The sequence below is a fragment of the Canis lupus genome, chromosome 18, assembly GCF_048164855.1.
Source record: "Canis lupus baileyi chromosome 18, mCanLup2.hap1, whole genome shotgun sequence".
Taxonomy (NCBI): Eukaryota; Metazoa; Chordata; class Mammalia; order Carnivora; family Canidae; genus Canis; species Canis lupus.
In genome coordinates, this window is record NC_132855.1 from 37,786,416 (window position 1) to 37,808,662 (window position 22,247).

Genomic DNA, 22,247 nt, shown 5'->3' on the forward strand with positions numbered 1-22,247 from the left:
AAAAGCAATAGCTGGAGCGTTTTCAGCTGTGATTAAAGCTCACCCCTGATATGCTGCAAAGTGGCAAGCCACAGAGCCAGAGAGGTGAAGAAGACGTATAAAGAGTTTTTGAGGGCCAGCATTAAAAGTCACATGTGCTCTCAAAGATGTCTGGACATAAACTCACAATCCTTTGATGGCTATTTGGTTACAAAAAGAATAATGTTTATTTCTAGTCATGAAACAACAGAAAACAGCCAAGTTCTCTGTATATATGTGAAGACTACAGAGGAATACAGAACACAGTTTGGAAAACCAGGCTTTGTTGAAGCAAATTTCTGAGAGAAGAGTTTCTTATGAAAGGGCCTAAAGAAGCAGACCAGCGGCATCACTGAGGTTCAGTTAGTGAGGCTATTCCAGGAGGTAAGAGGGGGCAGCACCGGCAGCTTTCAAGGAACAGAAGTTGGGACTGATGCAGTCACTTCTGACCTGGAAGCCACAGCACAAATACCTGACATGGCAAGAAGGGCCAGATAAGCAGTCGTGTGCAAGGCACTCCCATTTATACCCATGAGAAAGTTCTCCAGAAAAACCACCAGCCCTGGTCAAACAATGCCTCACTATTTTGCCTCAGGTGTAGGGGATCTGGGCAGAGAGAAAACAACTCTGACCACCCGAGTTATTGCCCCTGTCCCAGAACATATGACGCAGATTCAGAAAAACTGCCAAAAGGGAAAGGGAATTTGCCAGCACTGCATATTCTGGCCTGCCAGAACTTGACTGTGGAAAAGATGGGATATTCTAAGGTAATGTTTAGCCACAAGAAAACTCTTAATCTGCTCTCCCAGAGATTAAGGCCTAGAAATGGAAGAGGGCCAGATGGGTGAAACCCTTGTGTCCTTTCTGTGAGAGACCAGATCCCAAAGAGAAGGGCTGAAGAGGCAGAGACCTGCCCATTTATACTTCTAAAAGTGTTGGGAAAGAGGCATGGTATGAACTCTAGCTCTGAGAGAGCCAAAAAAAAAATTCAGGATCACTCTTAAATCCAAGAAGCCATCCTCCATGTTTCAAGACATATAGAGCATTTGCCAGTGCTAGGGGAACCCCATCTGACTGGACTAAGATAGAGACCATAAGAGGGGGGATCCCTGGGTGGCTCGGTGGTTTGGTGGCTGCCTTTGGCCCAGGGCACGATCTTCGAGTCCTGGGATCGAGTCTTGCGTCGGGCTGCCAGCATGGAGCCTGCTTCTCTCTCTGCCTCTCTCTCTCTCTCTGTGTGTGTGTGTCTATCATAAATAAATGAATAAATCTTAAAAAAAAAAAAAAAAAAGACCATAATAGGTAGGAAACGAGAATCTGGAAAGAAAGATACCTGAGAAACATCCCAGGGAACAAATAACCTACAAGTTCATGTAAATCCTCTCAGGAAAGGAACTGAATTTGGTGGGAGGAAGTCCAGAGTGGAAGAGGATGCGTGCTATGTGGGAACACTAGGTGTTGGCTCACCACCCTCTGGGGAGAGAATTTCTCGGAAGAACTATACAAAAACTGCAAATCTCTTCTTCAGGGGAAAGACATAACAACATGAAGGAAATGTTATTTTTCAGAATTCCCTTTGGAAAAAGCATAGTATTTGTTTGAAAGAAATTTTTCTAAAATTTATAATAGCAGTGTAAATCATACCAAATTATCATACTAGCGGTATCAATTTTTTAATAGAAAATAAACCAGTCTTAACAAACATTAGGAGACATGATTTAACATATTTTAAAAGTATACTTTATTCAGTAAATTTTTTATTGGATGCCTAATTTAATTTCAGATGCTAATTTAAGAACAAGGTTTGGTACTATTTATAAAACAGAACTTGAATCTATCAAGGATCCTTCAAGACATTTGGTTTTTCACAATTAAAAAGGCTGACCATTTAACATATACGGGAAAAAAAGGGATGACTTTATATATTTAAAGTATACAGCCAAAGTAATATATAAGAAGTGTATGACTTGATGATAATATTTTAAGTGATTGATGACCTTTATTTTTATAGATATTTTTATAGATTTCTTTTTTTTTTAAAGATTTTATTTATTCATTAGAGACACACAGAGAGACAGAGGCAGAGACACAGGCAGAGGGAGAAGCAGGCTCCATGCAGGGAGCCAGATGTGGGACTCAATCCCGGGTCTCCAGGATCGTCACCTGAGCCAAAGGCAGACGCTTAACTGCAGAGTCACCCAGGCAATCCCTATTTTTATAGATTTCATATACATAAATGAATTCTGGAATTAGTAGGAAATAATTTTTAAAATTCATCACATAAGTTTCAAGCAATCTTTTAAAGTAAAAATAATTTAACCAATTAGGATTTTGTTTCTCAAAAAGACTCACCTAAAAGGACAAATCCATCTGCTTCTGTGTCTGGTACAGAGGGCTTTTTAGATTCCGGAGATTTTCTGAAGAAGTGAAACATCGCCGCTGTCTGAAACAGAAACACTATATAATGTCAAGGTCAGATGAAAGTGTAAAACTCTTACACTTTTTTTTTTTAACTCTTACACTTTTTTAATAAAAAGCCAAACATAGAGATATCACAATAATTACTTTTAGGAATTCTATTACCAGACCTAAAAACATAAGCCCTCTCCAGGTGTCAGAAGAGAACCCAGAAATTAAGGGGCATGGACTTCTAGGACAAAATCATGTATGCCTTGAACCATGTAACATCTGAACATGCAGGAAATAACCCAAAGAATTATACATGTAAAACTAAACATGCAGGAAATAACCCAAAGAATTATACATGTAAAACTAAAATCAAAAGATCACACCTGAATATGTAAGGATCTCACTAACTATAAATAGAGGACACTCGATTGAGTAGAGGAAAAACAAAACAAAATAAAAATTTGTCCAGGTTTCCTGCCGTGTCATAACCAGCTTAAGCATTTTAAAACTGAGGCCATGGGCAGCGCAGGTGTCTCAGTGGTTTAGCGCCACCTTCAGCCCAGGGCATGATCCTGGAGACCGGGGATCGAGTCCCACGTCGGGCTCCCTGCATGGAGCCTGCTTCTCCCTCTGCCTGTGTCTCTGCCTCTCTCTGTGTGTGTCTCTCATGAATAAATAAATGTTTAAAAAATAAAAAAAATAAATAAAACTGAGGCCACCTGAAAAAAGAAAGGAAGGCACTTGAAATATCCTCTGCAGTTGGTTACCTGATTCACACACTCAAGGACCAACTGTATCCATTGCAACCAACTTTAAATGCCCATCAATGCAGATCTTTGTGTTGGTAAGATTGTGTGCCCCAACACACACACCCCACTTTCCTCTTTCTCCTCCCATCTTTGTACATTCAGGAAGGACAACAATTCCTAGAAAAGAACTGAGAAGGAATTTGGAGGGAACCTGGGAGGACACCTCACATCTGAGGACAGTCCCCATAAGCAAAGCAACATAAGTCCTGGTAGCAGCAAGCGCTCCGCATTTTATGTTTCATATATTCTACCCATACCAGAAAATCAAGCAGGGAGGGTAAAGATTTTATCTGAGCAAAAGCCTTCTGGAAACTGAGAACTGTACTGGGGTTTGTGGAAGTCGACCTGCCCTGAGCTGTGGACCTGTGGGGACAGTAATGGAGCTTATCTGTTGATTAGAAAACATATCTAGCTGCTTTTACTTTTAAAGGAATAAAAACTGGAGAATAACACAAGACATGTGATCAAGAAAATAGTTCAGTAAAGGAAAAGGAACAGCCTCTAAAATCCTCAAAGAAAACACTTAAGAGGATACAGTGATGGGTCCAAAAGAAAGGTCTGGAAATAGTTCGGCATTCTGGGCAAAGCACAAGGAAACACGGGCTATACAGGATTGGTGAGAAATTAGATTAGATGCTTTTGCGGAGTAAGATGAACACAACCCCCTGCAAGAAGGAAATGGTATCAGAGAACTGGTTGGTGTACAAGCAAGAATGGACAAAAATAGAGCTCAGATTTAAAGACTTGAAAGACTGGAAAAGGCAACTAACTTCTCAACCCAATGAAACGGAGAAGCCTCTGAAGAAACAACAGCTGATTAAAACTCAACCTCAAGTAAGCATCAAATCAAGAGTACAACCATTAACACCTGATATTAAGACTTCAGCCCGGATCAATGTGGCATGTAGTCAATTCCTTCACTTGGGGTAAAATGGTTCAGGAAAAAACAGAAAAAGAAGGTAGTCTTCAGCTGAAACCTGGCAAAGAAAAGGTACCCCCAATAAGGAAATAGAGGGCACCTGTGGGGTGGAAAAGCTGAGGAATGTAGCAAATCTGAGAGATCTCTAGCAAAAATTGTAGGTCTGGCCTTTGACACATGAAGCTAATTATAATCAAACAGCTAAGAAGCCAACAAAATGTTTGAGAGCTATATGGCCAAAATGACTACTACCAATCTGGATTAAAAAAAGACCCAGGCACCTGTATGGGTCAGCCGATTAAGCAGCCAGCTCTTGATTTTAGCTCAGGTCATGACCTCAGGGTTACAGGATTGAGCCCCACTCCAGGCTTTCACTCAGTGCAGAGTCTGCTTGAGATCCTCTCTTTCTCTCTCCCTCTGCCCCTTTCCCCTCACCCCCCAAATAATTTTTTTTTTAAGGAAGACTATGACTAGTGGATATTTAGAACAGTCCTACAGACAGGAACTTGCCAGAGAGAACTGTTCAGACCCCAAAAACTGCTCAGTGCCCACTTCAGTGGTAGCCAAGGAAGTTACTAGAAAAGGAAGAAACTCCAAGAGGCTGGAGCCAATGGGCATGGAGGACAAGGACTGGGGGGCCTCTCCCAGGAAAAAGAATTTGGTCATAATTAATGGGCTTCCTCCAACCCAAGGTGGGGGTCCCCCCAAAACCCTGCTCAGTTCCATTTCAGGATCACTACCACTCCATAACTACTGAATACCTCCAATTCATCCTCTTTCTGAATGAGAGTGGTTTGGGCAGTATGGTTTCCACCTCCCCCAGAGTAGGATGGGATGGAGGGGATGGGTCTTTTTAATTCACACCGTCTCCAGACCAAGAGATGGCACACTTGGACCTGATGGAGATACTGGACTTCAAATGTGAATGGGCAGTGTGGGCTACAGCTCTGGGGGAGGGGTGGGTTATTGTGCCTACAATGAGGAGAGCTGGGGATGTGATGACCACAAATGAGAACCATGGAAACATAAGGGTTGTTCACTGGCTCTCTGCCTTATGGAGACAAAGGACTGTAGTTTTGCTTCCTGCTTGGAGGGAGATGTGGCCACATAGCTTGCTTAGTTCACTGTGTCACATGCCATTAGGGTGCTACATCAAGGAGTTTTGTGAACACAGAGAAAAAAAAGCCCTTTGGAAAGAGTTTCCTGCTCTAACATATATAGAAAAGCCTTCTAATAAAAGGACTCAAATTTCCAATACTTTCTCATGTCTGGCCACAAAACAGAAATGGAACATGGAAATTATAAAAGTGGTTCTGATAAGTCAGGTTCAAGCCCCCAAAGTCTAAATATGTTGTTATAAAAGCAGACCAAGGGGCATCTGGAGGGTTCAGTCACTTAAACATCTGTCTCTTGGTTTCGGCTCAGGTCATGATCTTAATTAAGCATGTGGCATCATGTCCGGCTCCATGATCAGTACAGAGGCTGCTTCAGATTCTTTCTCCCTCTCCCCCTGCCCCTCCCCACTCACATGCTCTCTCTTTGAAATAAATAAAAATCTTCAAAAAAATAAAAAAATAAAAATAAATAAAAGCCAGACCAAACTCAGGTGTGGTACAAGAATCTTTTTCTTTAATTCAAGTATTTGGTACAGAATTTATAACTTAAGTAATTAAGTAAAGCATTTAAGTTTTTCATGACTTAAAACTTCTAATTTAAACTACATACAGGCTGCATCTGTTTGTTGCTAGCGTGACTGATTGGCAATGCATATTATAATCCCTTCCCTTAGAACACTGTAAACATTAGAAAAGGAAGGATAACATGGATTCCGTGAGTCAAGAAACTTCCAGACATGGAAGAAACAGACCAGGAGTAAGAGAAAGGAAGTCAACACAGAATGAAAGAACTCAGAATGGCAGCAAAGAATGGTTTACTATAAATATCCATCTGAAACAACTCTAAAATTATTACAAAAGTACCGGTCACCCTCATGCCCATCACTCCATCAATCTGACCACCACCTTGACTCTTTCCTCAAGATGCTTTTTCGTGAGAATAAGGTTCCAATTTTACAATACAAGTCCTGGGATTCCCTTGTATGACCAATACTACTGCTGACACTAGTAGTCTAATTCCACCAGGTATGTAAGATCAGTCTAACCATACATCTTTAAGAAATCACTCCATGCACGAAAAGATGCTCTAATGTATGACCTAATTATCTTTATCCCATGACATTTTTTCCTATCATTGAAAAACACACACAGCAGTGCAAAAATGTATCCTGGTGAGCTGGCAATACCATTCTAAGATCTGCCCTCTATGAACTATTCCTGGGGTGAGAGAGCTGTGTGGGGCAGATCACCACCCCAGCAGCCAGACTGAGTTGTCCTACCTATGACTAGAAACAAGGAAGGCAAGGGGAGCAACTAAAACACCCCTAACATTTATTAAATTCCTTCTGTGTCAGTCGTTATTACCAAATTGCCTTATGTATGTACCCTATCTCCTATAATCTCCATCACCTTGTCCAGTACACTTAAGTAATGGCAATGTGTAAGTGAAAGGATCGAAGTAAAGTAGATTAAGTATTGGCCTAAGTCTATGTGGCTGCTAAACAGCAGAGCTAGAACTTTAAACCACGTCCTTTTGCAACTAAACTGAAAGCTTTTCCTGAACGAAGCAGCACAGGCAAGGAGTCCTTAACACTTAGACATTTGTGTTAGACTTTAATGTAATATTTCCTAGAATTAGTCACATACATTTGATTAATTCCATTTCTGACTTTATCAATCCCTTCTTCCCAAGTCTTGCTCAGCTCTAGGTTTTGAAGGCGTAACTAATTCCATAACATCTATATTCAAGAACTTCCTTTATTTTGTATTTATATTTTATAAACATCTATTAAGGGCTTAGGCCAGATACAGACCAAGCATTGTAGATGCAGCACCCAACTTATATCCAGGAGGAAGAATAACTGCAGCCTCAGCCCACCATATTTCTGAGGCAGTCCTTAGCAAACTTAAGAGTAATTTAAGAGCTCCATCCCCAAAGTGGAGGAAGTCGGTAATAATCCTGTTGCCTGAAGCCTAATGAATCGTGACCTAAGTACCCAGGCTTCTGATGTGCATGGCCTTGACAGCTGGATTTTGGCTTCGAGTTCCCAAGCATATTCCAATCTCATTTCCTTATTTACAATTTTCAGTATCTTAAAAATTGTCTATAGTAAGTGAACAACAACAACAAAAAAAGCCAATATTTACTCTTAAAATCCATTACTAGGAGCACCTGGGTGGCTCACTCAGTTAAGCGTCTGCCTTCAGCTCAGGTCATGATCCCAGAGTCCTGGGATCGAGCCCCACATCCAGCTCTCTGCTCAGCAGGGAGTCTGCTTCTCCCTCTCCCTCTGTCTCCCACTCTGCCCACTGTGCTCTCTCTCTCTCTCTCTGTCAAATAAATAAAATATTTTTTAAAAAATCCATTATTAGCCAGCAGCAACACTTTTGCCTGACTGAGCTGGGGCCCAACTCAGAATGAATGTCTCCTAATTCTCAAATATGGGAATCCTCTAGCAACCTGAACATAGATGAGGGATGAAGAATTCACCTGCCCATCCACAGACTGGGAGGAAATACCTGCAAATCACATATCCATTAAAGAACATGTATCTAGGGGTGCCTGGGTGGCTCAGTTGGTTAAACATCTGCCTTTGGCTCAGGTTATGATCCTGGGGTCCTGGGATCGAGCCCTGCATCAGGTTCCCTGCTCAGCAAGGAGGAGACTGCTTCTCCTGTGCCCTCTGCCCCTAACCACTGCTCATGTTCTCCCTCTCTCTCCCTCAAAAATAGACAAAATCTAAAAAAAAAAAAAAAAAAAAAAGAATGCATATCTAGAAAATATAAAGAACTCTAAAAATTCAATAATGAGAAAAAAAATAAAAACTGGGCAAAAGATATGAACAGACACTTCAACAAAGAAGATATGTGAATAGCAAACAGTCACATGAAAAGATGTTCAACTTCCTTAGTCAATAAGCAAATGCAAATTAAAATCTCAGTAAGATACCACTAGATACCGATTAAAATATTTCAAATTTAAAAGGTTTGCCATGCCAAGTGTTGGCAAAAATGTGGAACAACTGAAACTTTTGTATACTGCAGTAGGCATGTAATAAAGTACAACCACTATGAGTAATCATTTGGCAGCTTCCTGAAAACATAAACATACATCTACCATATAACCCAGACCTGCTCCTTCTAGGTATTCACCTAAGAGAACGGAAAGCATATGTTCACACTTGTATGCAAATATCATACAGCTTTTTTAATAAGAGCCCCAAACCAGAAACAACCAATGTCCAAAATCAATAAATGGACACACTGTGGCATAACCATAATATTATTTAGCAAAAAAACGCAATGAAGTCCTAAGACATACTCCAACACACATGAATCTCAAAAAAAATTAAGTGAAAGAAGCCAGACAAAAAAAGAGTTTATACCGTATGATCCCATTTATATGAACTTCTAGGAAATGCAAATTAATATATAGTGACAGAAAGGAAATCAGCAGTTGTTTGAAAAATGGGGAGCAAGGCAGAGGGATGGAAGGAGAGATTACAGAGAAGGAAACTTTGGGGTTGATGAACATGTTCATTAGAGTGATTGTGGGGGCAGTTTCAGGAGCATGAATCTATCTCAAAACTCATCAAATAGGGATCCCTGGGTGGCGCAGCGATTTGGCGCCTGCCTTTGGCCCAGGGCGTGATCCTGGAGACCCGGGATCGAATCCCACGTTGGGCTCCCGGTGCATGGAGCCTGCTTCTCCCTCTGCCTGTGTCTCTGCCTCTCTCTCTCTCTCTCTCTCTCTCTCTCTGTGACTATCATAAATAAATAAAAAATAAAAAAAAACTCATCAAATAATACATTTTCAATATGTGCAATTTATTTTGTCAATAATAACCCAATAAAATTAATTTAAAAATTCATCATTAGCACAATATCCTAGAAGTCATATAAATGTTTAGTTCACCATGATTCAGGAAACTGTCTTGCATCTCTTAAACCCCTGTGTTACAGATACAGTCTTTGTAGAAAAGAAAATGCTTCTTTTCTCTGTGCATTCACACAAAACCGAGAAATAAAAGGACAGTGTCTTCACTTTTAATGATATACAAAGACTGCATATAAACAGGCTAGCCTGATCACTAGAGCAGATCCCATTGCTCTGAAGGGGCAGAGGGTAGGGCAAGTAATAGATTTATTTTTCCCTATTATCCTAAAGCTTACACTTTAAGTATAATACAAAAGGATGAAGGCAACCTGGTTTTCTCAATTTGTCTTCTTTCAATTACAACAGACTACTAGATAATGCAAAAATGCAAAAACACTGCCATTCCTATCTGTGATTCATCAATAGCAGCTACTTGACTGTAATGAGGATAACACACAAGTTTCCCCTGCTATCCGAAAGTAGACTGTTTCTATAAAAGCTTTTTATAAGCCAAAACGGCAGAAAGTGAAAAAGCATCACTAATCTGTATGGAAATTTTTTTTACCATTCCCAGGCCTCCAAAATAACTTCTCTTAAGCTTTTCAGGTACCTTAGGACACATCTTGCTAAGGAAGGGATATACAAAATAAATCCAGATAAAGCACAGATGCTCAGGGACACAGCTGAGAGCTATGGGGGCTGGATGCTGAGATGCTCCCAGAAGGAGATGGGTGGGGCCCCTCTCACTGCTGAGCACACACACTGCCTCCGTAATAGCTTGCTGCCAACAAACACCGAGACCTATTTTTACTTTTTGCCTTTTTCATACAAGTGGAAAATCCTCTCTAGACTTGTTTCAGTCAGCCACAACAGGTATGAAGGTATGTCTTTCATAAGAGCAGAGTAGTATAATATGAACTCTGAAAAAGAAGGGGATACCTGTGTGTATGCACACATACATATGTTTTTTCCCTTCATATTTGCTCCAGAAGGATTCCAGAAGGATGAGTGAGAATGAGAAGAGCCCTAATGGACTTCACAAATAGGTAGCCTTGAGTTCAATGTCACCTGCAGGGTAGGGCACAGACGCAAAACAAGGAGAAGGCCCTTCCTGTAAGAAGGGTCACTATGAACAAACAGCACAGAGCGTTTGGAGGACAGCAAAGGGATTAACCTCAACAGAGGCATGTGGATAAACTGCAGAAATTAAGGCTGCAGGGGTGCCTGGGGGGGCTCAGTGGTTGAGTGTATCTCAACTCAGATCATGATCCCAGGGTCCTAGAATTGAGCCCTGCATAGGGCTCCCTGGTCAGTGGGGAGTCTGCTTCTCCCTCTCCCTTTGCCCCTGCTCATTCTCTCTCTCTCCTTCTTTCTCTCTCAATGAATAGATAAAATCTTTAAAGAAAATTGAAACTGCAAAAGAAAGGTGGAGACCAATCATTGAGAGGGCTGAAAAATCAAGAATATGTTAGAATATCCACAGTAGCGGATCAGGATCTATTTAATGTTACTGCACCGTCTACGAGGTTGAGGAAAGGAGCCGAAGAGGCTGGTGGAGAGCAGAGTCAAGAAGTTAGAAAGTTGTAGCAAAATGGGATTGGATTAAGATAGGAGACATTTGAACTAAAAAGATGTGCAGAAATGTGGAGGAGGACCTTGTGACTCCCCAGCTCTACAAAATGCAGATGGAATGGAATCAATACAAAGCGAGTGAAATCTCAAGCCTGAGGGACTGACGGAAGTAGTATTATGAAGAAAAGTAGGAAAGAGAAGCTCATTTTAAGAGAAGAAAATATAATGAATTCTGTTTTGAACAAACTAGATGTAGGGAAACGAGACTTGCCCAGGTGTAAACATGTAAACAGTTGGGAAAATAGGACCCAGTGACCCAGAGAACGGGACGTTGTTAGCATGTAAGTGGTAACTGAAATCATGAACATCAGTGATTTTTCAAATGGAAAATGTAAAAGCTCAGGAATTGAAGTCATGATCTCTAAGATCTCAAATTATACTATAAAAATGCATCCCCTTAATTGTCACCAGAGTGGCATGTACACTCGCTTTTCTTCACTATTTTCAAAAACATAATTGACTGTCTTATCAGGATTCAGATGTTAAACTCGACTATATTGTTTCAGGTTTCAAAACTGCAGAAAACAACTGGCCTCTTCAGCATAACCCGGGGTGGTAAATTCAAATGCCAAGCAGCTAAGTCTGTGTGAAGCCAGCCTCCTGGGAGATAGGGGAGAAGGGGAGAGAGCGGCCAGTCTCCCACAGGCACTTCCAGAGACGGAGGGAGGAAGAGAGATATCCAGGGAGCCACGAGGAGGAGCCCTTCACCAAAACAAGGCTTGTGAGGGCTGGATCCAGGAACCAGCTAAAAAGAGCTTTTGATGGTTTTGAGGTGGGAAAGCCCTGACTCACAGTTTCACTCACTGCTATGGCCAAGCTAAAAACAATAATAAAAACAGAAACAACCACGAAACACAAACAGGACCAGGCTGAAGCTGTAGTTAGCTCATCTCTCCCCCAAGCAGATGATCCCAAAGCATCTACAAAGCTCAGTGGAACACAGCCTTGAAAGTCTAAAGCTGCCTCATTATGAAGGGCCTGTTTTAATGCCCGTGAGTGGGACTAGGATCCTAGGCCCCCCAACTCCAGCTCCTGCCGGCCCAGTCCTCTTAGAGAACCTTTCAGCTGAAGTGATTTATTTTTCCTCATTTTTTTAATAAATCATTGTAGCTGATATGATTTACTTATAATTCTTTAATAATCTGTTTTAATATCTATATATTCTTTACAGTATGTTTTTTTACTGTATTTGTTTTATACTATCTTACTCTGTCTATAGTTCTAATTTATTTGTTTCTTAAAAAAGAACTAGCAGGCTTTCTATTTATAAAAGTAATTTCTATTTTGTGTGTGAAGGGGCAGAGGGGATGAGCATGTTTATGCTTTAGAAAACAAAAATATGGAAAAATATACACCAAACCTAATACCTATTGTCACCAAGATGCATGACCAGTTTATACTCACAGTACAGTTCTTTTGTAGTATTTGCATTATGTTAAATGTTAAACCTAGGCCAGGAACGTGCATAATAGCTTAAACCTAACTGACATAAAGAAAAACTGAGAAAGGCTTTGGAATTTAGTGGACATTCTGGCTAGCGTACCCAACTTTCATCTTTGACTAGGTTATATCACCACTCTGTAGGAGGTAACTTGTAGAAAATGGATAGTCACGTGAGTAATTCCTGTCCACAGAAATGAATCTGGTAAAATGCATTAATTACTGCTCTGTGGGATAGTGACCAGTTTTGCATCCATTTATAAATTCAAAATTCCTGCCTTTGACTACAAATGTGTGGTGATACTTTGAGTTCTCTTTTGAACCAGTCATAATATCTTGCAAGTTCCCTCCTTGATGAGTTTGGTAGTCTGACAGATTTTACATTACTATGAGAGAGATGATTTTAACCTCTTAAAATTTATCCACTAACTTTGTACTACCAATGATTACCCAAAGGTTTGCCTTTGTTTTGTCATCCCAGATAGGTTTTTTTTTTTTTTTTTTTTTTTTTTGAACGTTTGTGACATTGGTGTCATGGGGGAAAGGTATGGAAATATGAGGATAAACAAGTAGGGAGCAAGGAAAAAGGCCTTTAAGCTGATGTCATAAACAAGCTCCCCGGAAGTCTAAAAGACAATTAATTGAACATTAACATAAATTTTATTTCCACTTCTCTAATTTTATGCTCAAACCATCACCTCTCCCCCTCAAAAAAACACTCAGGAGACAAAAAAACACAAAAAATTTAATCTTGGATCTACAGCTATTTTTCAAACTGCTAATTCCAACCCTTTAGTAGAAGTAAATTCAATTTAATGGGTCGTGGCCACATTTTTTTTTTCACATTTTTAAATGGAATGAAATAGGAGAAAAAAGAAAAAAGAAGATGAAGAGAAAGGGAAAGGAAGCAAAAAGATCATCAGAGACTATCACATTTGCCAAATAATGGTTTATGAACTTTTGCTTTTGGTGCTAGGTCACGATATGAAATGTATTTCTTAGTGTGAGTTGCAGGCAAAAAATTTCAAAGCCACTAATTATATTGCAGTGCTCACATAACTCTGAAAAGACCAAACATTATGTACCCCCTTGCATTTTTAAAGGTAACATCTAAAAATTTCCACTGAAAATTATAATGGATGTAGTTTATAGCACACTATGATTATTCAAATGTTGAAATAAAACTTATAACATTCTTTTACACTTATCCAATGGAATATGAACACCAGAGCATTTTAATACACACCATCAACCATTTAAAAAAACACATGAACAAGTTATTTTTTAACAGTAGGAAATATTACATTGTTCTTTTTTCTCCTTGAACTAGTATTTCCATTCCACTTCAGCTGGTCTGGAGCAGCTCAGAGATGTACAGCAGCGCAGCTTTTACAACATAACCGGATGAATACAAAGTAGTGGTGGCAATCTCATTTTGAAGAGAGCTGTCCTTTAATGTAACACTTTTAACCTTTTCGCTTGTCACCTAACTGGAAAATGACATCATGTGCATATATAACAGCCATTAAAAACTGAAGGGAAATGATTTAATAAAACTCACTTCCCTAACATGACTAATATAGTTGCTTTTAGCAAATTGATAAGTTTTACAGGTATGATTTTTGGCCTAAACAGAATATCTAAAATACTTAGAAAGTCGGAAGATCTTGAGCTACAAATTGATAATTATACAGCACCAGGTAAAACAGGATTCTGGAAGAGCGCAAAGAACTCCAGAGAACTTCACAGTGAAGATTTCACACAGAGGCCAAGTTGGGATTTTTTTTCTTCATTTTGTAGGGTTTCTTTTCTTGATCTGGGTTGGGGAGTTTTTCTAGTTTATCTCCACAACTTAGTGACTTTTAACAGTTGGCTTTACTTGCCATGGAGAACAGCACAGAGGCTTCCTCTGATAATCTCAACTGCCAGCTACTCATTAGCTCCACTAGGAGCTGTTTGCAATCATTAGCTGTTGCTATAATAATAAAACCCTGCTATCCTGGAAGCATTACATAATCTGAAATTACTAATTTTCTGGAATTTTCTTTAGCAGAATTACTTTTCAAGCATATGACAGTCATCTTGAAAAGTCACAAGTTGGCCCAAAAAGGTTTTAGAACAGAACTTTCTTTCTCATATCTTTTTTATTTACATCATTGCATACAGTCTAAGGGTAAAACTGACCTCATGCAATTTTACTCTCCTCCATTACTCTGTAAATAAACATGACCCCCAAAGTCTCTGTTAGAATCATAAGGGAGGTTTTGTGTAGTTTTATTGCTGTTGTTGTTGGATTTGGGGATTTTTGTTGTTGTTTTTTTTTCCCCTTCTAATTAGCTACCCTATTATTTTCAGAGTCAAGACTGGTATCCTGGCAGTGATAAGTACTGGCTGCTTTTTCCCCCTCCCCTGTCCTTATTCATGAAAAAATAAATAAAAATAAATTAAACCAGCATAATAATGTCTCCCCTAATTCTACTAATATAGGAAGGCAAAATCTTAGAGGAGTGAAGACAGCAGAGGAGTAGGGAGACCCAAGGCTTGCCTCCTCCCTGGAACACAGCTAGATAAAAAACCATCAAGTCATCCTGAATACCCAAGCAACTGATCAGAGGGCTGAGAAAGAGTAAAAAATGCACAACTAGAGCTGAAAAATAAACAAAAAAACCAAACCACCACATCATGAAAGGTAGGAACTGCAGAGAACTGATTTGGGGAAGATAAGAGATGTGGGTGCTGCGATAGAGAAAGAATCCTAATTGCAGAGAGAGGAGTGAGAGAGAAAGAGTGGAAGTGGGCACACAGAGAATTGCACAAGAAAAACTATTCCCCAAAACCACTGACTGGGCAAAGGAAAGGAGAGGGGTAGACTATCGCAAGTTTTTATAAAAACAGTGGAGTGCAGAGTGTGAAGTTTCAGAGGCCACAAAGTGTGAAGTTTCAGAGGTCTGCGACATCACCAGGGTCATGCCTGGGTCTTAGCAATGCTCCGGTGGGTAAGGAGAACAGAGACCTAGGATTGTGCAGGGAGGTCTGAGGATCCCCTGGGTTCACATGGAGAGGCAGTTCCCCAGTTAGAGTACATTTAGGAGAGGGGGTGCTGTGACCTCTCTAGGGGCAAGGTACCCAGAGGGCACCACTGAGCTGCCCCATTGGCTAGCATCAGAACACAGGCACCGAGTCTTGGTATCCTTTCTGTTACACTTTTTGCCATAAACTCCAAGCCACTGTGTGGTTGCACACCCGATTTCTGGGACAAACCTGTGGGCAGCTACGGTGCAGCCAGACCCTCCCCCAGGGGATCAGCACGGGTCCTGCCCACCGGGATCTCTAAAATTTGGAGTTTGGGAACCCAGTCCATGCCTGAGGTGAAACATGGGAGTGCAGTGCCAGTTGGCAGGCAGAGACAGACACGGTGGACACAGAAATGACACAGGAGACACAGGAGAGGTGGCTGTGTGCTCTCCTGGGAGGGCTTCCTGAAGGGTGGCAGGTGCCAGCTCCCCATCCTAGGAGGAGAGAACAGGGCAATGCCACTTCCACCTCGCCCACCAGTGCTGAAAAACTTCAGGAAGCAAAAGGGCACCACCTAGTGGAGGCTGAAGCCGCTCACACCAGGCCCCGCCCCCTTGTGTGCTGTGAGCCCATCTCCAATAGGGCAAGATCACCTGAGAACCAGAGCAACAGGTCCAGCATGAACACCACAGGCACCAAGTCTACAGATCAGAGTGCTGCAAAGCTTCAGCTCTAGGGGAAACAGGATCTCCCTTCCTTTGTATTGTTTTTTATTTTATTTAATTTTAAATTTTTTTTGAATTTTCTTTTTATTGTATGTATTTTTTACTTAATTTACTTGTATTTTTCATTTTCTAAATTTATTTTTTAAAATTTTTTTTTGGATCCAGATGCTTTTAACAAGCTGATCAAAACACATAGGATCTAGCTTCCTCTTTTTTTTTTTTTTTTCTTGGACATAATGACAAGATGGAAGAATTCAACCCTAAAGAAAGAATAGGAAAAAGTCACAGTGAGGAACTTAATCAATACAAATATAAGATGTCTAAACTAGAATTTATTTATTTATTTACTTATAAAATATTTTATTTATTTATTCATGAGAAACACAGAGAGAGGGGCAGAGGGAGAAGCAGGCTCCATGCAGAGACCCTGATGTGGAACTCAATCCCGGAACTCCAAGATCATGCTCTTGGCCAAAGACAGGCGCTAAACTGCTGAGCCACCCAGGGATCCTCTAAACCAGAATTTAAAACAAGTATAAGGACACTAGGTGGGCTTGAAAAAAAGCACAGAAGACACTAGAGAATCCCTTACTTTAGAAATAAAAGAACTAAAATCTAGTCAGGCCAAAATTAAAAATGCTATAACCCAGATATAAACGTGAATAGATGCCATAACAATGAAGATGGATGAATCAGAGGAGAGAATTGGTGATATAGAAGATAAAATTATGGAAAATAATGAAGCTGAAAAGGGAAAGAAAAGTATTGGATCATGAATGTAGACTTACAGAACTCAGTGACTCCTTAAAACATAATAACATTCATATTGTAGAAGTTCCAGAAGATGAGAAAAAGGGGCAGAAGGTTTATCTGAGCAATTTATAGCTGAAAACTTCCCTAATCTGGGGAAGGAAACAGACACTGAAATCTAGTAAGCAAAGACAACTCCCATTAAATTCAACAAAAGCCAACAATCACCAAGAAGAATCATAGTCAAATACACAAAATATACTGAAAAGGAAAGAATCCTAAAATCAGGAGGAAAAAAAAAAGTCCTTAATGTACAAGGTAAGATAGATAAGTTCACAGCAGATCTGTCCACAGAAACTTGACAGACCAGAAGACAGTGGCAGCACATATATTTAATGTGCTGAATGGGAAAAATATCCAGCCAAGAATACTTTATCTACCAAGGCTGTCATTCACAAAAGGAGGAGAGATGAAGAGAGATAAAGACATTCATAACCACTAAACCATCCCTGCAAGAAATATTAAATGAGACTATGAGTGGAGAAGAGACGACCAAAAGCAACAAAGACTAGAGAGGAACAGACAACGCTAGCAGAAAAACAAACTTTAAGGGTAATATAACAGTACTAAATTCATATCTTTCAATAATCACTCTGAATGTAAATGAACTAAATCCTCTAATCAAAAGACACAGGGTATCAGAATGGATAAAAAAAAAAACAAGATCCAGGGCAGCCTGGTGACTCAGTGGTTTAGCGCTGCCTTCAGCCCAGGGCATTATCCTGGAGACGTGGGATCGAGTCCCACATTGGGTTCCCTGCATGGAGCCCGCTTCTCCCTCTGCCTGTCTCTCTGCCTCTCTCTCTCTCTGTGTGTCTCTTATGAGTAAATAAATAAAATCTTAAAAAAAAAAAAACCCAAAATCCATCTATATGATGCCTACAAGAGATTCATTTAGACCTAAACACACCTTCAGATTGAAAGTGAGATGGAGAATTATTTATCACGCTAACAGACATCAAAAGAAAGCCAGAGTAGTCATACTTATCAGACAAACTAGATTTTCTTTGTTTTAATTATTTGTGTGTGTGAGAGAGAGAGAAAAGAAGAGATGGGGGAGGGGCAAATGAGAGGGAAAAAATCTTAAGCAGACTCTGTGTTGAGTGTAGAGCCTGATGTGAGGCTGGATCTCATGATCCTGAGATTATAACCTGAGATGAAATCAAGTGTCCAGTGTTTAACCAACTGAGCCACTCAGAACCCCCCAAACTAATTTTCAAACCAAAGACTGTAACAAGAGATGAAGAAGGCCACTATTATTAAGAAGATCTAACAACTGTAATTATCCATGCTGCCAACTTGGAAGCACCCAAATGTATGAAACAATTAATAAAAAAAAAAACATAAAGAAACTCATTTATAATAATATAATAATAGTAGGAGACTTTAACAGTTAAAACCATGGACAGATCATCTAAGCAGAAAATCAACAAGGAAACAATAGCTCTGAATGACACACTGGGGCAGATGGACTTAACAGATATATTCAGAACATTTCATCCTAAAGCAGCAGAATACACATTCTCCAAATACACATTCTCTTGAATGCACATGCAACATTCTCCAAAACAGAATACATACTGGGTCACAAATCAGCCCTCAAGAAGTACAGAAAGACTGAGATCATACCAGCCATATTTTCAGACCACGATGCTATGAAACTTGAAGTCAACCACAAGAAAAAATTTGTAAACACCACAAACACATGGAAGTTACAGAACATCCTACTAAAGAATGAATGGGTTAACCAGAAAATTAAAGAAGAAATTAAAAAGTACATGGAAGTAAATAAAAATGAAAACCTGAGAGTCAAAAACCTTTGGGATACAGCAAAAATAGTCCTAAGATGGAAGAATATTGCAATACAGGCCTACCTCAAGAAGCAAGAAAAGTCTCAAATACACAGTCTAATCCTACACCTAATTGAGGTAGAAAAGAAACAGCAAATGAAGCCTGAAGTCAGCAGAAGAAGAGAAATAAGATTAGAGCAGAAATAAACAATATAGAAACAACAATAACAAAAAACCCAGTGTAACAGATCAAGGAACCTAAAAGCAGATTCTTTGAAAGAATCAATAATCTTGATAAACCTCTAGCTAGACTTGTCAAAAAGAAAAAGAGAAAGGACCCAAATAAATAAAATCACAAATGAAAGACAGTGGTCACAACCCACACCACAGAAATACGAACAAGTATAAGAGAATATGTGAAAAATTATATGCCAACAAACTGGGCAACCTGGAAAAAATGGACGAATTCTAGAGACATACAAACTACCAAAGCTGAAACAGGAAGAAATAGAAAAACTATTCAGACCCATAACTAGCAAAGAAATTGAATCAATAATCAAAAATCTCCCAATAAACAAAAGTCTAGGGCCAGATGGCTTCCCAGGGGTTCTACCAAACATTTGAAGAAAAGTGAAGAGGCGCCTGGGTGGCCTCCGTCAGCTACGCATCTGCCTTCAGCTCAGGTAACGATCCCAGAGTCCTGGGACTGAGCCTTGTGTTGGGCTCCCTGGTCAGCAGGGAGTCTGCTTCTCCCTCTCCTCCCCTGCTCGTGCTCTCTCTCTCTCTCTTTCTCAAATAAATAAAATCTTTTTTAAAAAATAGAGTTAATACCTATTCTTCTCAAATTGAGAAGAAAAAATAAATTTCAAAAAAATAGAAATGGAAGGAAAATTTCCAAACTCCTTCTACAAGGCCAGCATTAGCTTGACTCCAAAACCAAAGACCCACTAAAAAGGAGAATTACAGGCCAATATCTCTGATGAACATAGATGCAAAAATTCTCAAAAAAATAGTAGCAAATCAAATCCAACAGTACATTAAAAGAACTATTCACCCCGATCAAATGGGATGTGTTCCTGGGCTGCAAGGGTGGTTCAATATTCACAAATCAATCAGTGTGATACACCACATTAATAAAAGAAAAGAATCTTATGATCTTCTCAATAGATGCAGAAAAAGCATCTGACAAAACATAGTATCCACTCTTGATAAAAACCCTCAACAAAGTAGGGAAAGAGTAACTAGCTCAACAACATAAAGGCCATATACAAAAGACCCAAAGCTAATATCATCCTCAATGGGGAAAAAATGGAGAGCTTTTCCTCCACAGTTGGGAACAAGACAGGGATGTCTACTTTCACCATTACTATTTAACATAGTACCGAACATCTTAGCCTTGGCAATCACACAACAAAAAGAAATAAAAGGCATTTAAGCTGGCAAGAAGAAGTCAAACTTTCACTATTTGCAGACAATATGATACTGTATGTAGAAACCCAAGAGACTCCACCACATAATTGCTAGAACTGATACATGAATTCAGCAAACTCACAGGACATATAAATCAATGTACCGAAATCTGTTTCATTTCTATATACCAATAAAAAAGAAAAAGAAAAGGAAATCAAGGTACTGATCTCATTTGCAACTGCACCAAGAACCATAAGATACCTTGGAAATAAACCCAACCAAACAGGTAAAAGATCTCTATGCTGAAAACTATAGAACACTTATGAAAGAAATTGAAGAGGATACAAAGAAATAGGAAAACATTTCATAATTATGGATTAGAAGAAAAAACATCGTTAAAATGTCTATACTACCCCCAAGCAATCTACACATTTAATGCAATCCCCATCAAAGTACCACCAGCATTTTTCACAGAGCTGAAACAAATCCTAACACTTGTACAGAACCATAAAAGACCCTGAAGAGTCAAAGCAACACTGAAAAGAAAAACAAAGCTGGAGGCATCACAATTCTGGACTTTAATCCATATTACAAAGCTGTAATCATCAAGACATTATGGTACTGGCACAAAAATAGACACAGAGATCAATGAAACAGAAGAGAAAAATGCCGAAATGGACCCACAACTAACTATAAGGTCAACTAATCTTCAGCAATGCAGGAAATAATATTCAATGGAAAAAAAATTCTCTTCAAAAAATGGTGTTGGCAAAACTGAACAGCAACACACAGAAGAATGAAACTGGGCCACTTTCTTACAGCATACACCAAAATAAATTCAAAATGGATGAAAGCCCAAAATGTGAGACAGGAAACCATCAAAAATCCTAGAGGTGAACACAAGCAGAAACCTCTTTGACCTTGGCTATAGTAACTTCTTATTAGACATGTCACCAGAGGGAGTAGAAACAAAAGCAAAAATGAACTATTGGGACTTCATCAAGATAAAAACCTTTTGCACAGTGAAGGAAACAATCAAAACTAAAAGGCAGTCTATGGAATGGGAGAAGATATCTACAAATGACATATCTGATAAAGGGTTAGTATCCAAAATCTACAAAGAACTTAACAAACTCAACACCCAAAGAACAAATAATCCAATTCATAGGCAGAAGACATGAGTAAACATCCAGATGGTTCAAAGACACATGAAAAGATGCTCAATATCATTCATCATCAGGGAAATACAAATCAAAACCACAATGAGATACCATCTCATACCTGTCACAATGGCTAAAACTAACAACACAGGAAACAAAAGGTATTAGACAGGATGTGGGGAAAGGTGAACTCTCTTGCACTGTTGGTAGGAATGCAAACTGTAGCCATTCTGGAAAACGGTATGGAGGTTCCTCAAAAAGTTAAAAATAGAACGACCCAAGTATTCAGCAATTACAGTACTAGGTATTTACCCAAGAATACAAAAATACAGATTCAAAGGGGTACATGCACCTGATGTTCACAGCAGTAACTATGGAAAAAGCCCAAATGTCCACTGACTGAAGAATGGATAAAGATGTGAGATAGATAGATAGATAGATAGATAGATAGATAGATAGATAGATAGATGAGTGGAATATTACCCAGCCATCAAAAAGAATGAAATCTTGCATTTGCAATGATGTGGATACAGCTAGAAGGTATAATGCTAAGTGAAATAAATCAGAGAAAAATAAATACCATGTGATTTTACTCATATGTGCAATTTAAGAAACAAAACGGATGAACATATGGGAGGAGGGGAAAAAAGGAGAAAGGGAAACAAATCATAACAGACTCTTAAGATAGAGAATAAACTGAGGGTTAATGGAGGGAGATGGGTAGGAGATGGTCTAGATGGGTGATGGATATCATCATGGGTAGGTAATGCTCATCCTAACAAGGACGGCACTTGTTATGATGAGTACTGGGTGTTGTATGTAAGTGATGAATCATTGAATTCTACTCAAGAAACCAATACTGCATTGTATGTTAACTAACTAGAATTTAAAATTGGCAGTTGGCGGGGAGGGTCAGGAAGGAAGGTAAAATCTCCCATTACATTAAACCAGGGTTTCTCAAGCTCTTCACTCTTAGTATTTGGCCAGATAATTCTTCAGTATAACCTGCTCCTCTACAGATGGGTGTGATTACCTACCTAATCATGTGATGTACTCCAGTCAGCAGACATCTTAATTTCAAGAGGTTTTATTTTTTTAATTCCCTCTTTAATGTGGTG

At 39.4% G+C, this 22,247-nt stretch overlaps 1 protein-coding gene across 14 annotated transcripts in view; it reads right to left on the minus strand.

Annotated features, from left to right (window-relative positions):
• Positions 1-22,247, minus strand: part of UMAD1 (UBAP1-MVB12-associated (UMA) domain containing 1) — a 230,306-nt gene that overhangs the window by 194,491 nt on the left and 13,568 nt on the right. For 11 of the 14 annotated variants that reach the window (XR_012010983.1, XM_072784025.1, XM_072784023.1 and 8 more), the window contains one exon: positions 2,371-2,461. The exons of 1 other annotated variant lie outside the window; for it this stretch is intronic. Coding sequence is in view for 12 of the 13 variants with exons in the window: in XM_072784031.1 (XP_072640132.1) it covers positions 2,371-2,461 (91 nt within the window). In the remaining variant the exon portion in view is untranslated. Of the gene's footprint in view, positions 1-2,370; positions 2,462-13,523; positions 13,708-16,128; positions 16,220-22,247 lie in introns of those variants that run through there. 2 more of the 14 variants (XM_072784028.1, XM_072784033.1) reach the window with 2 other exon arrangements.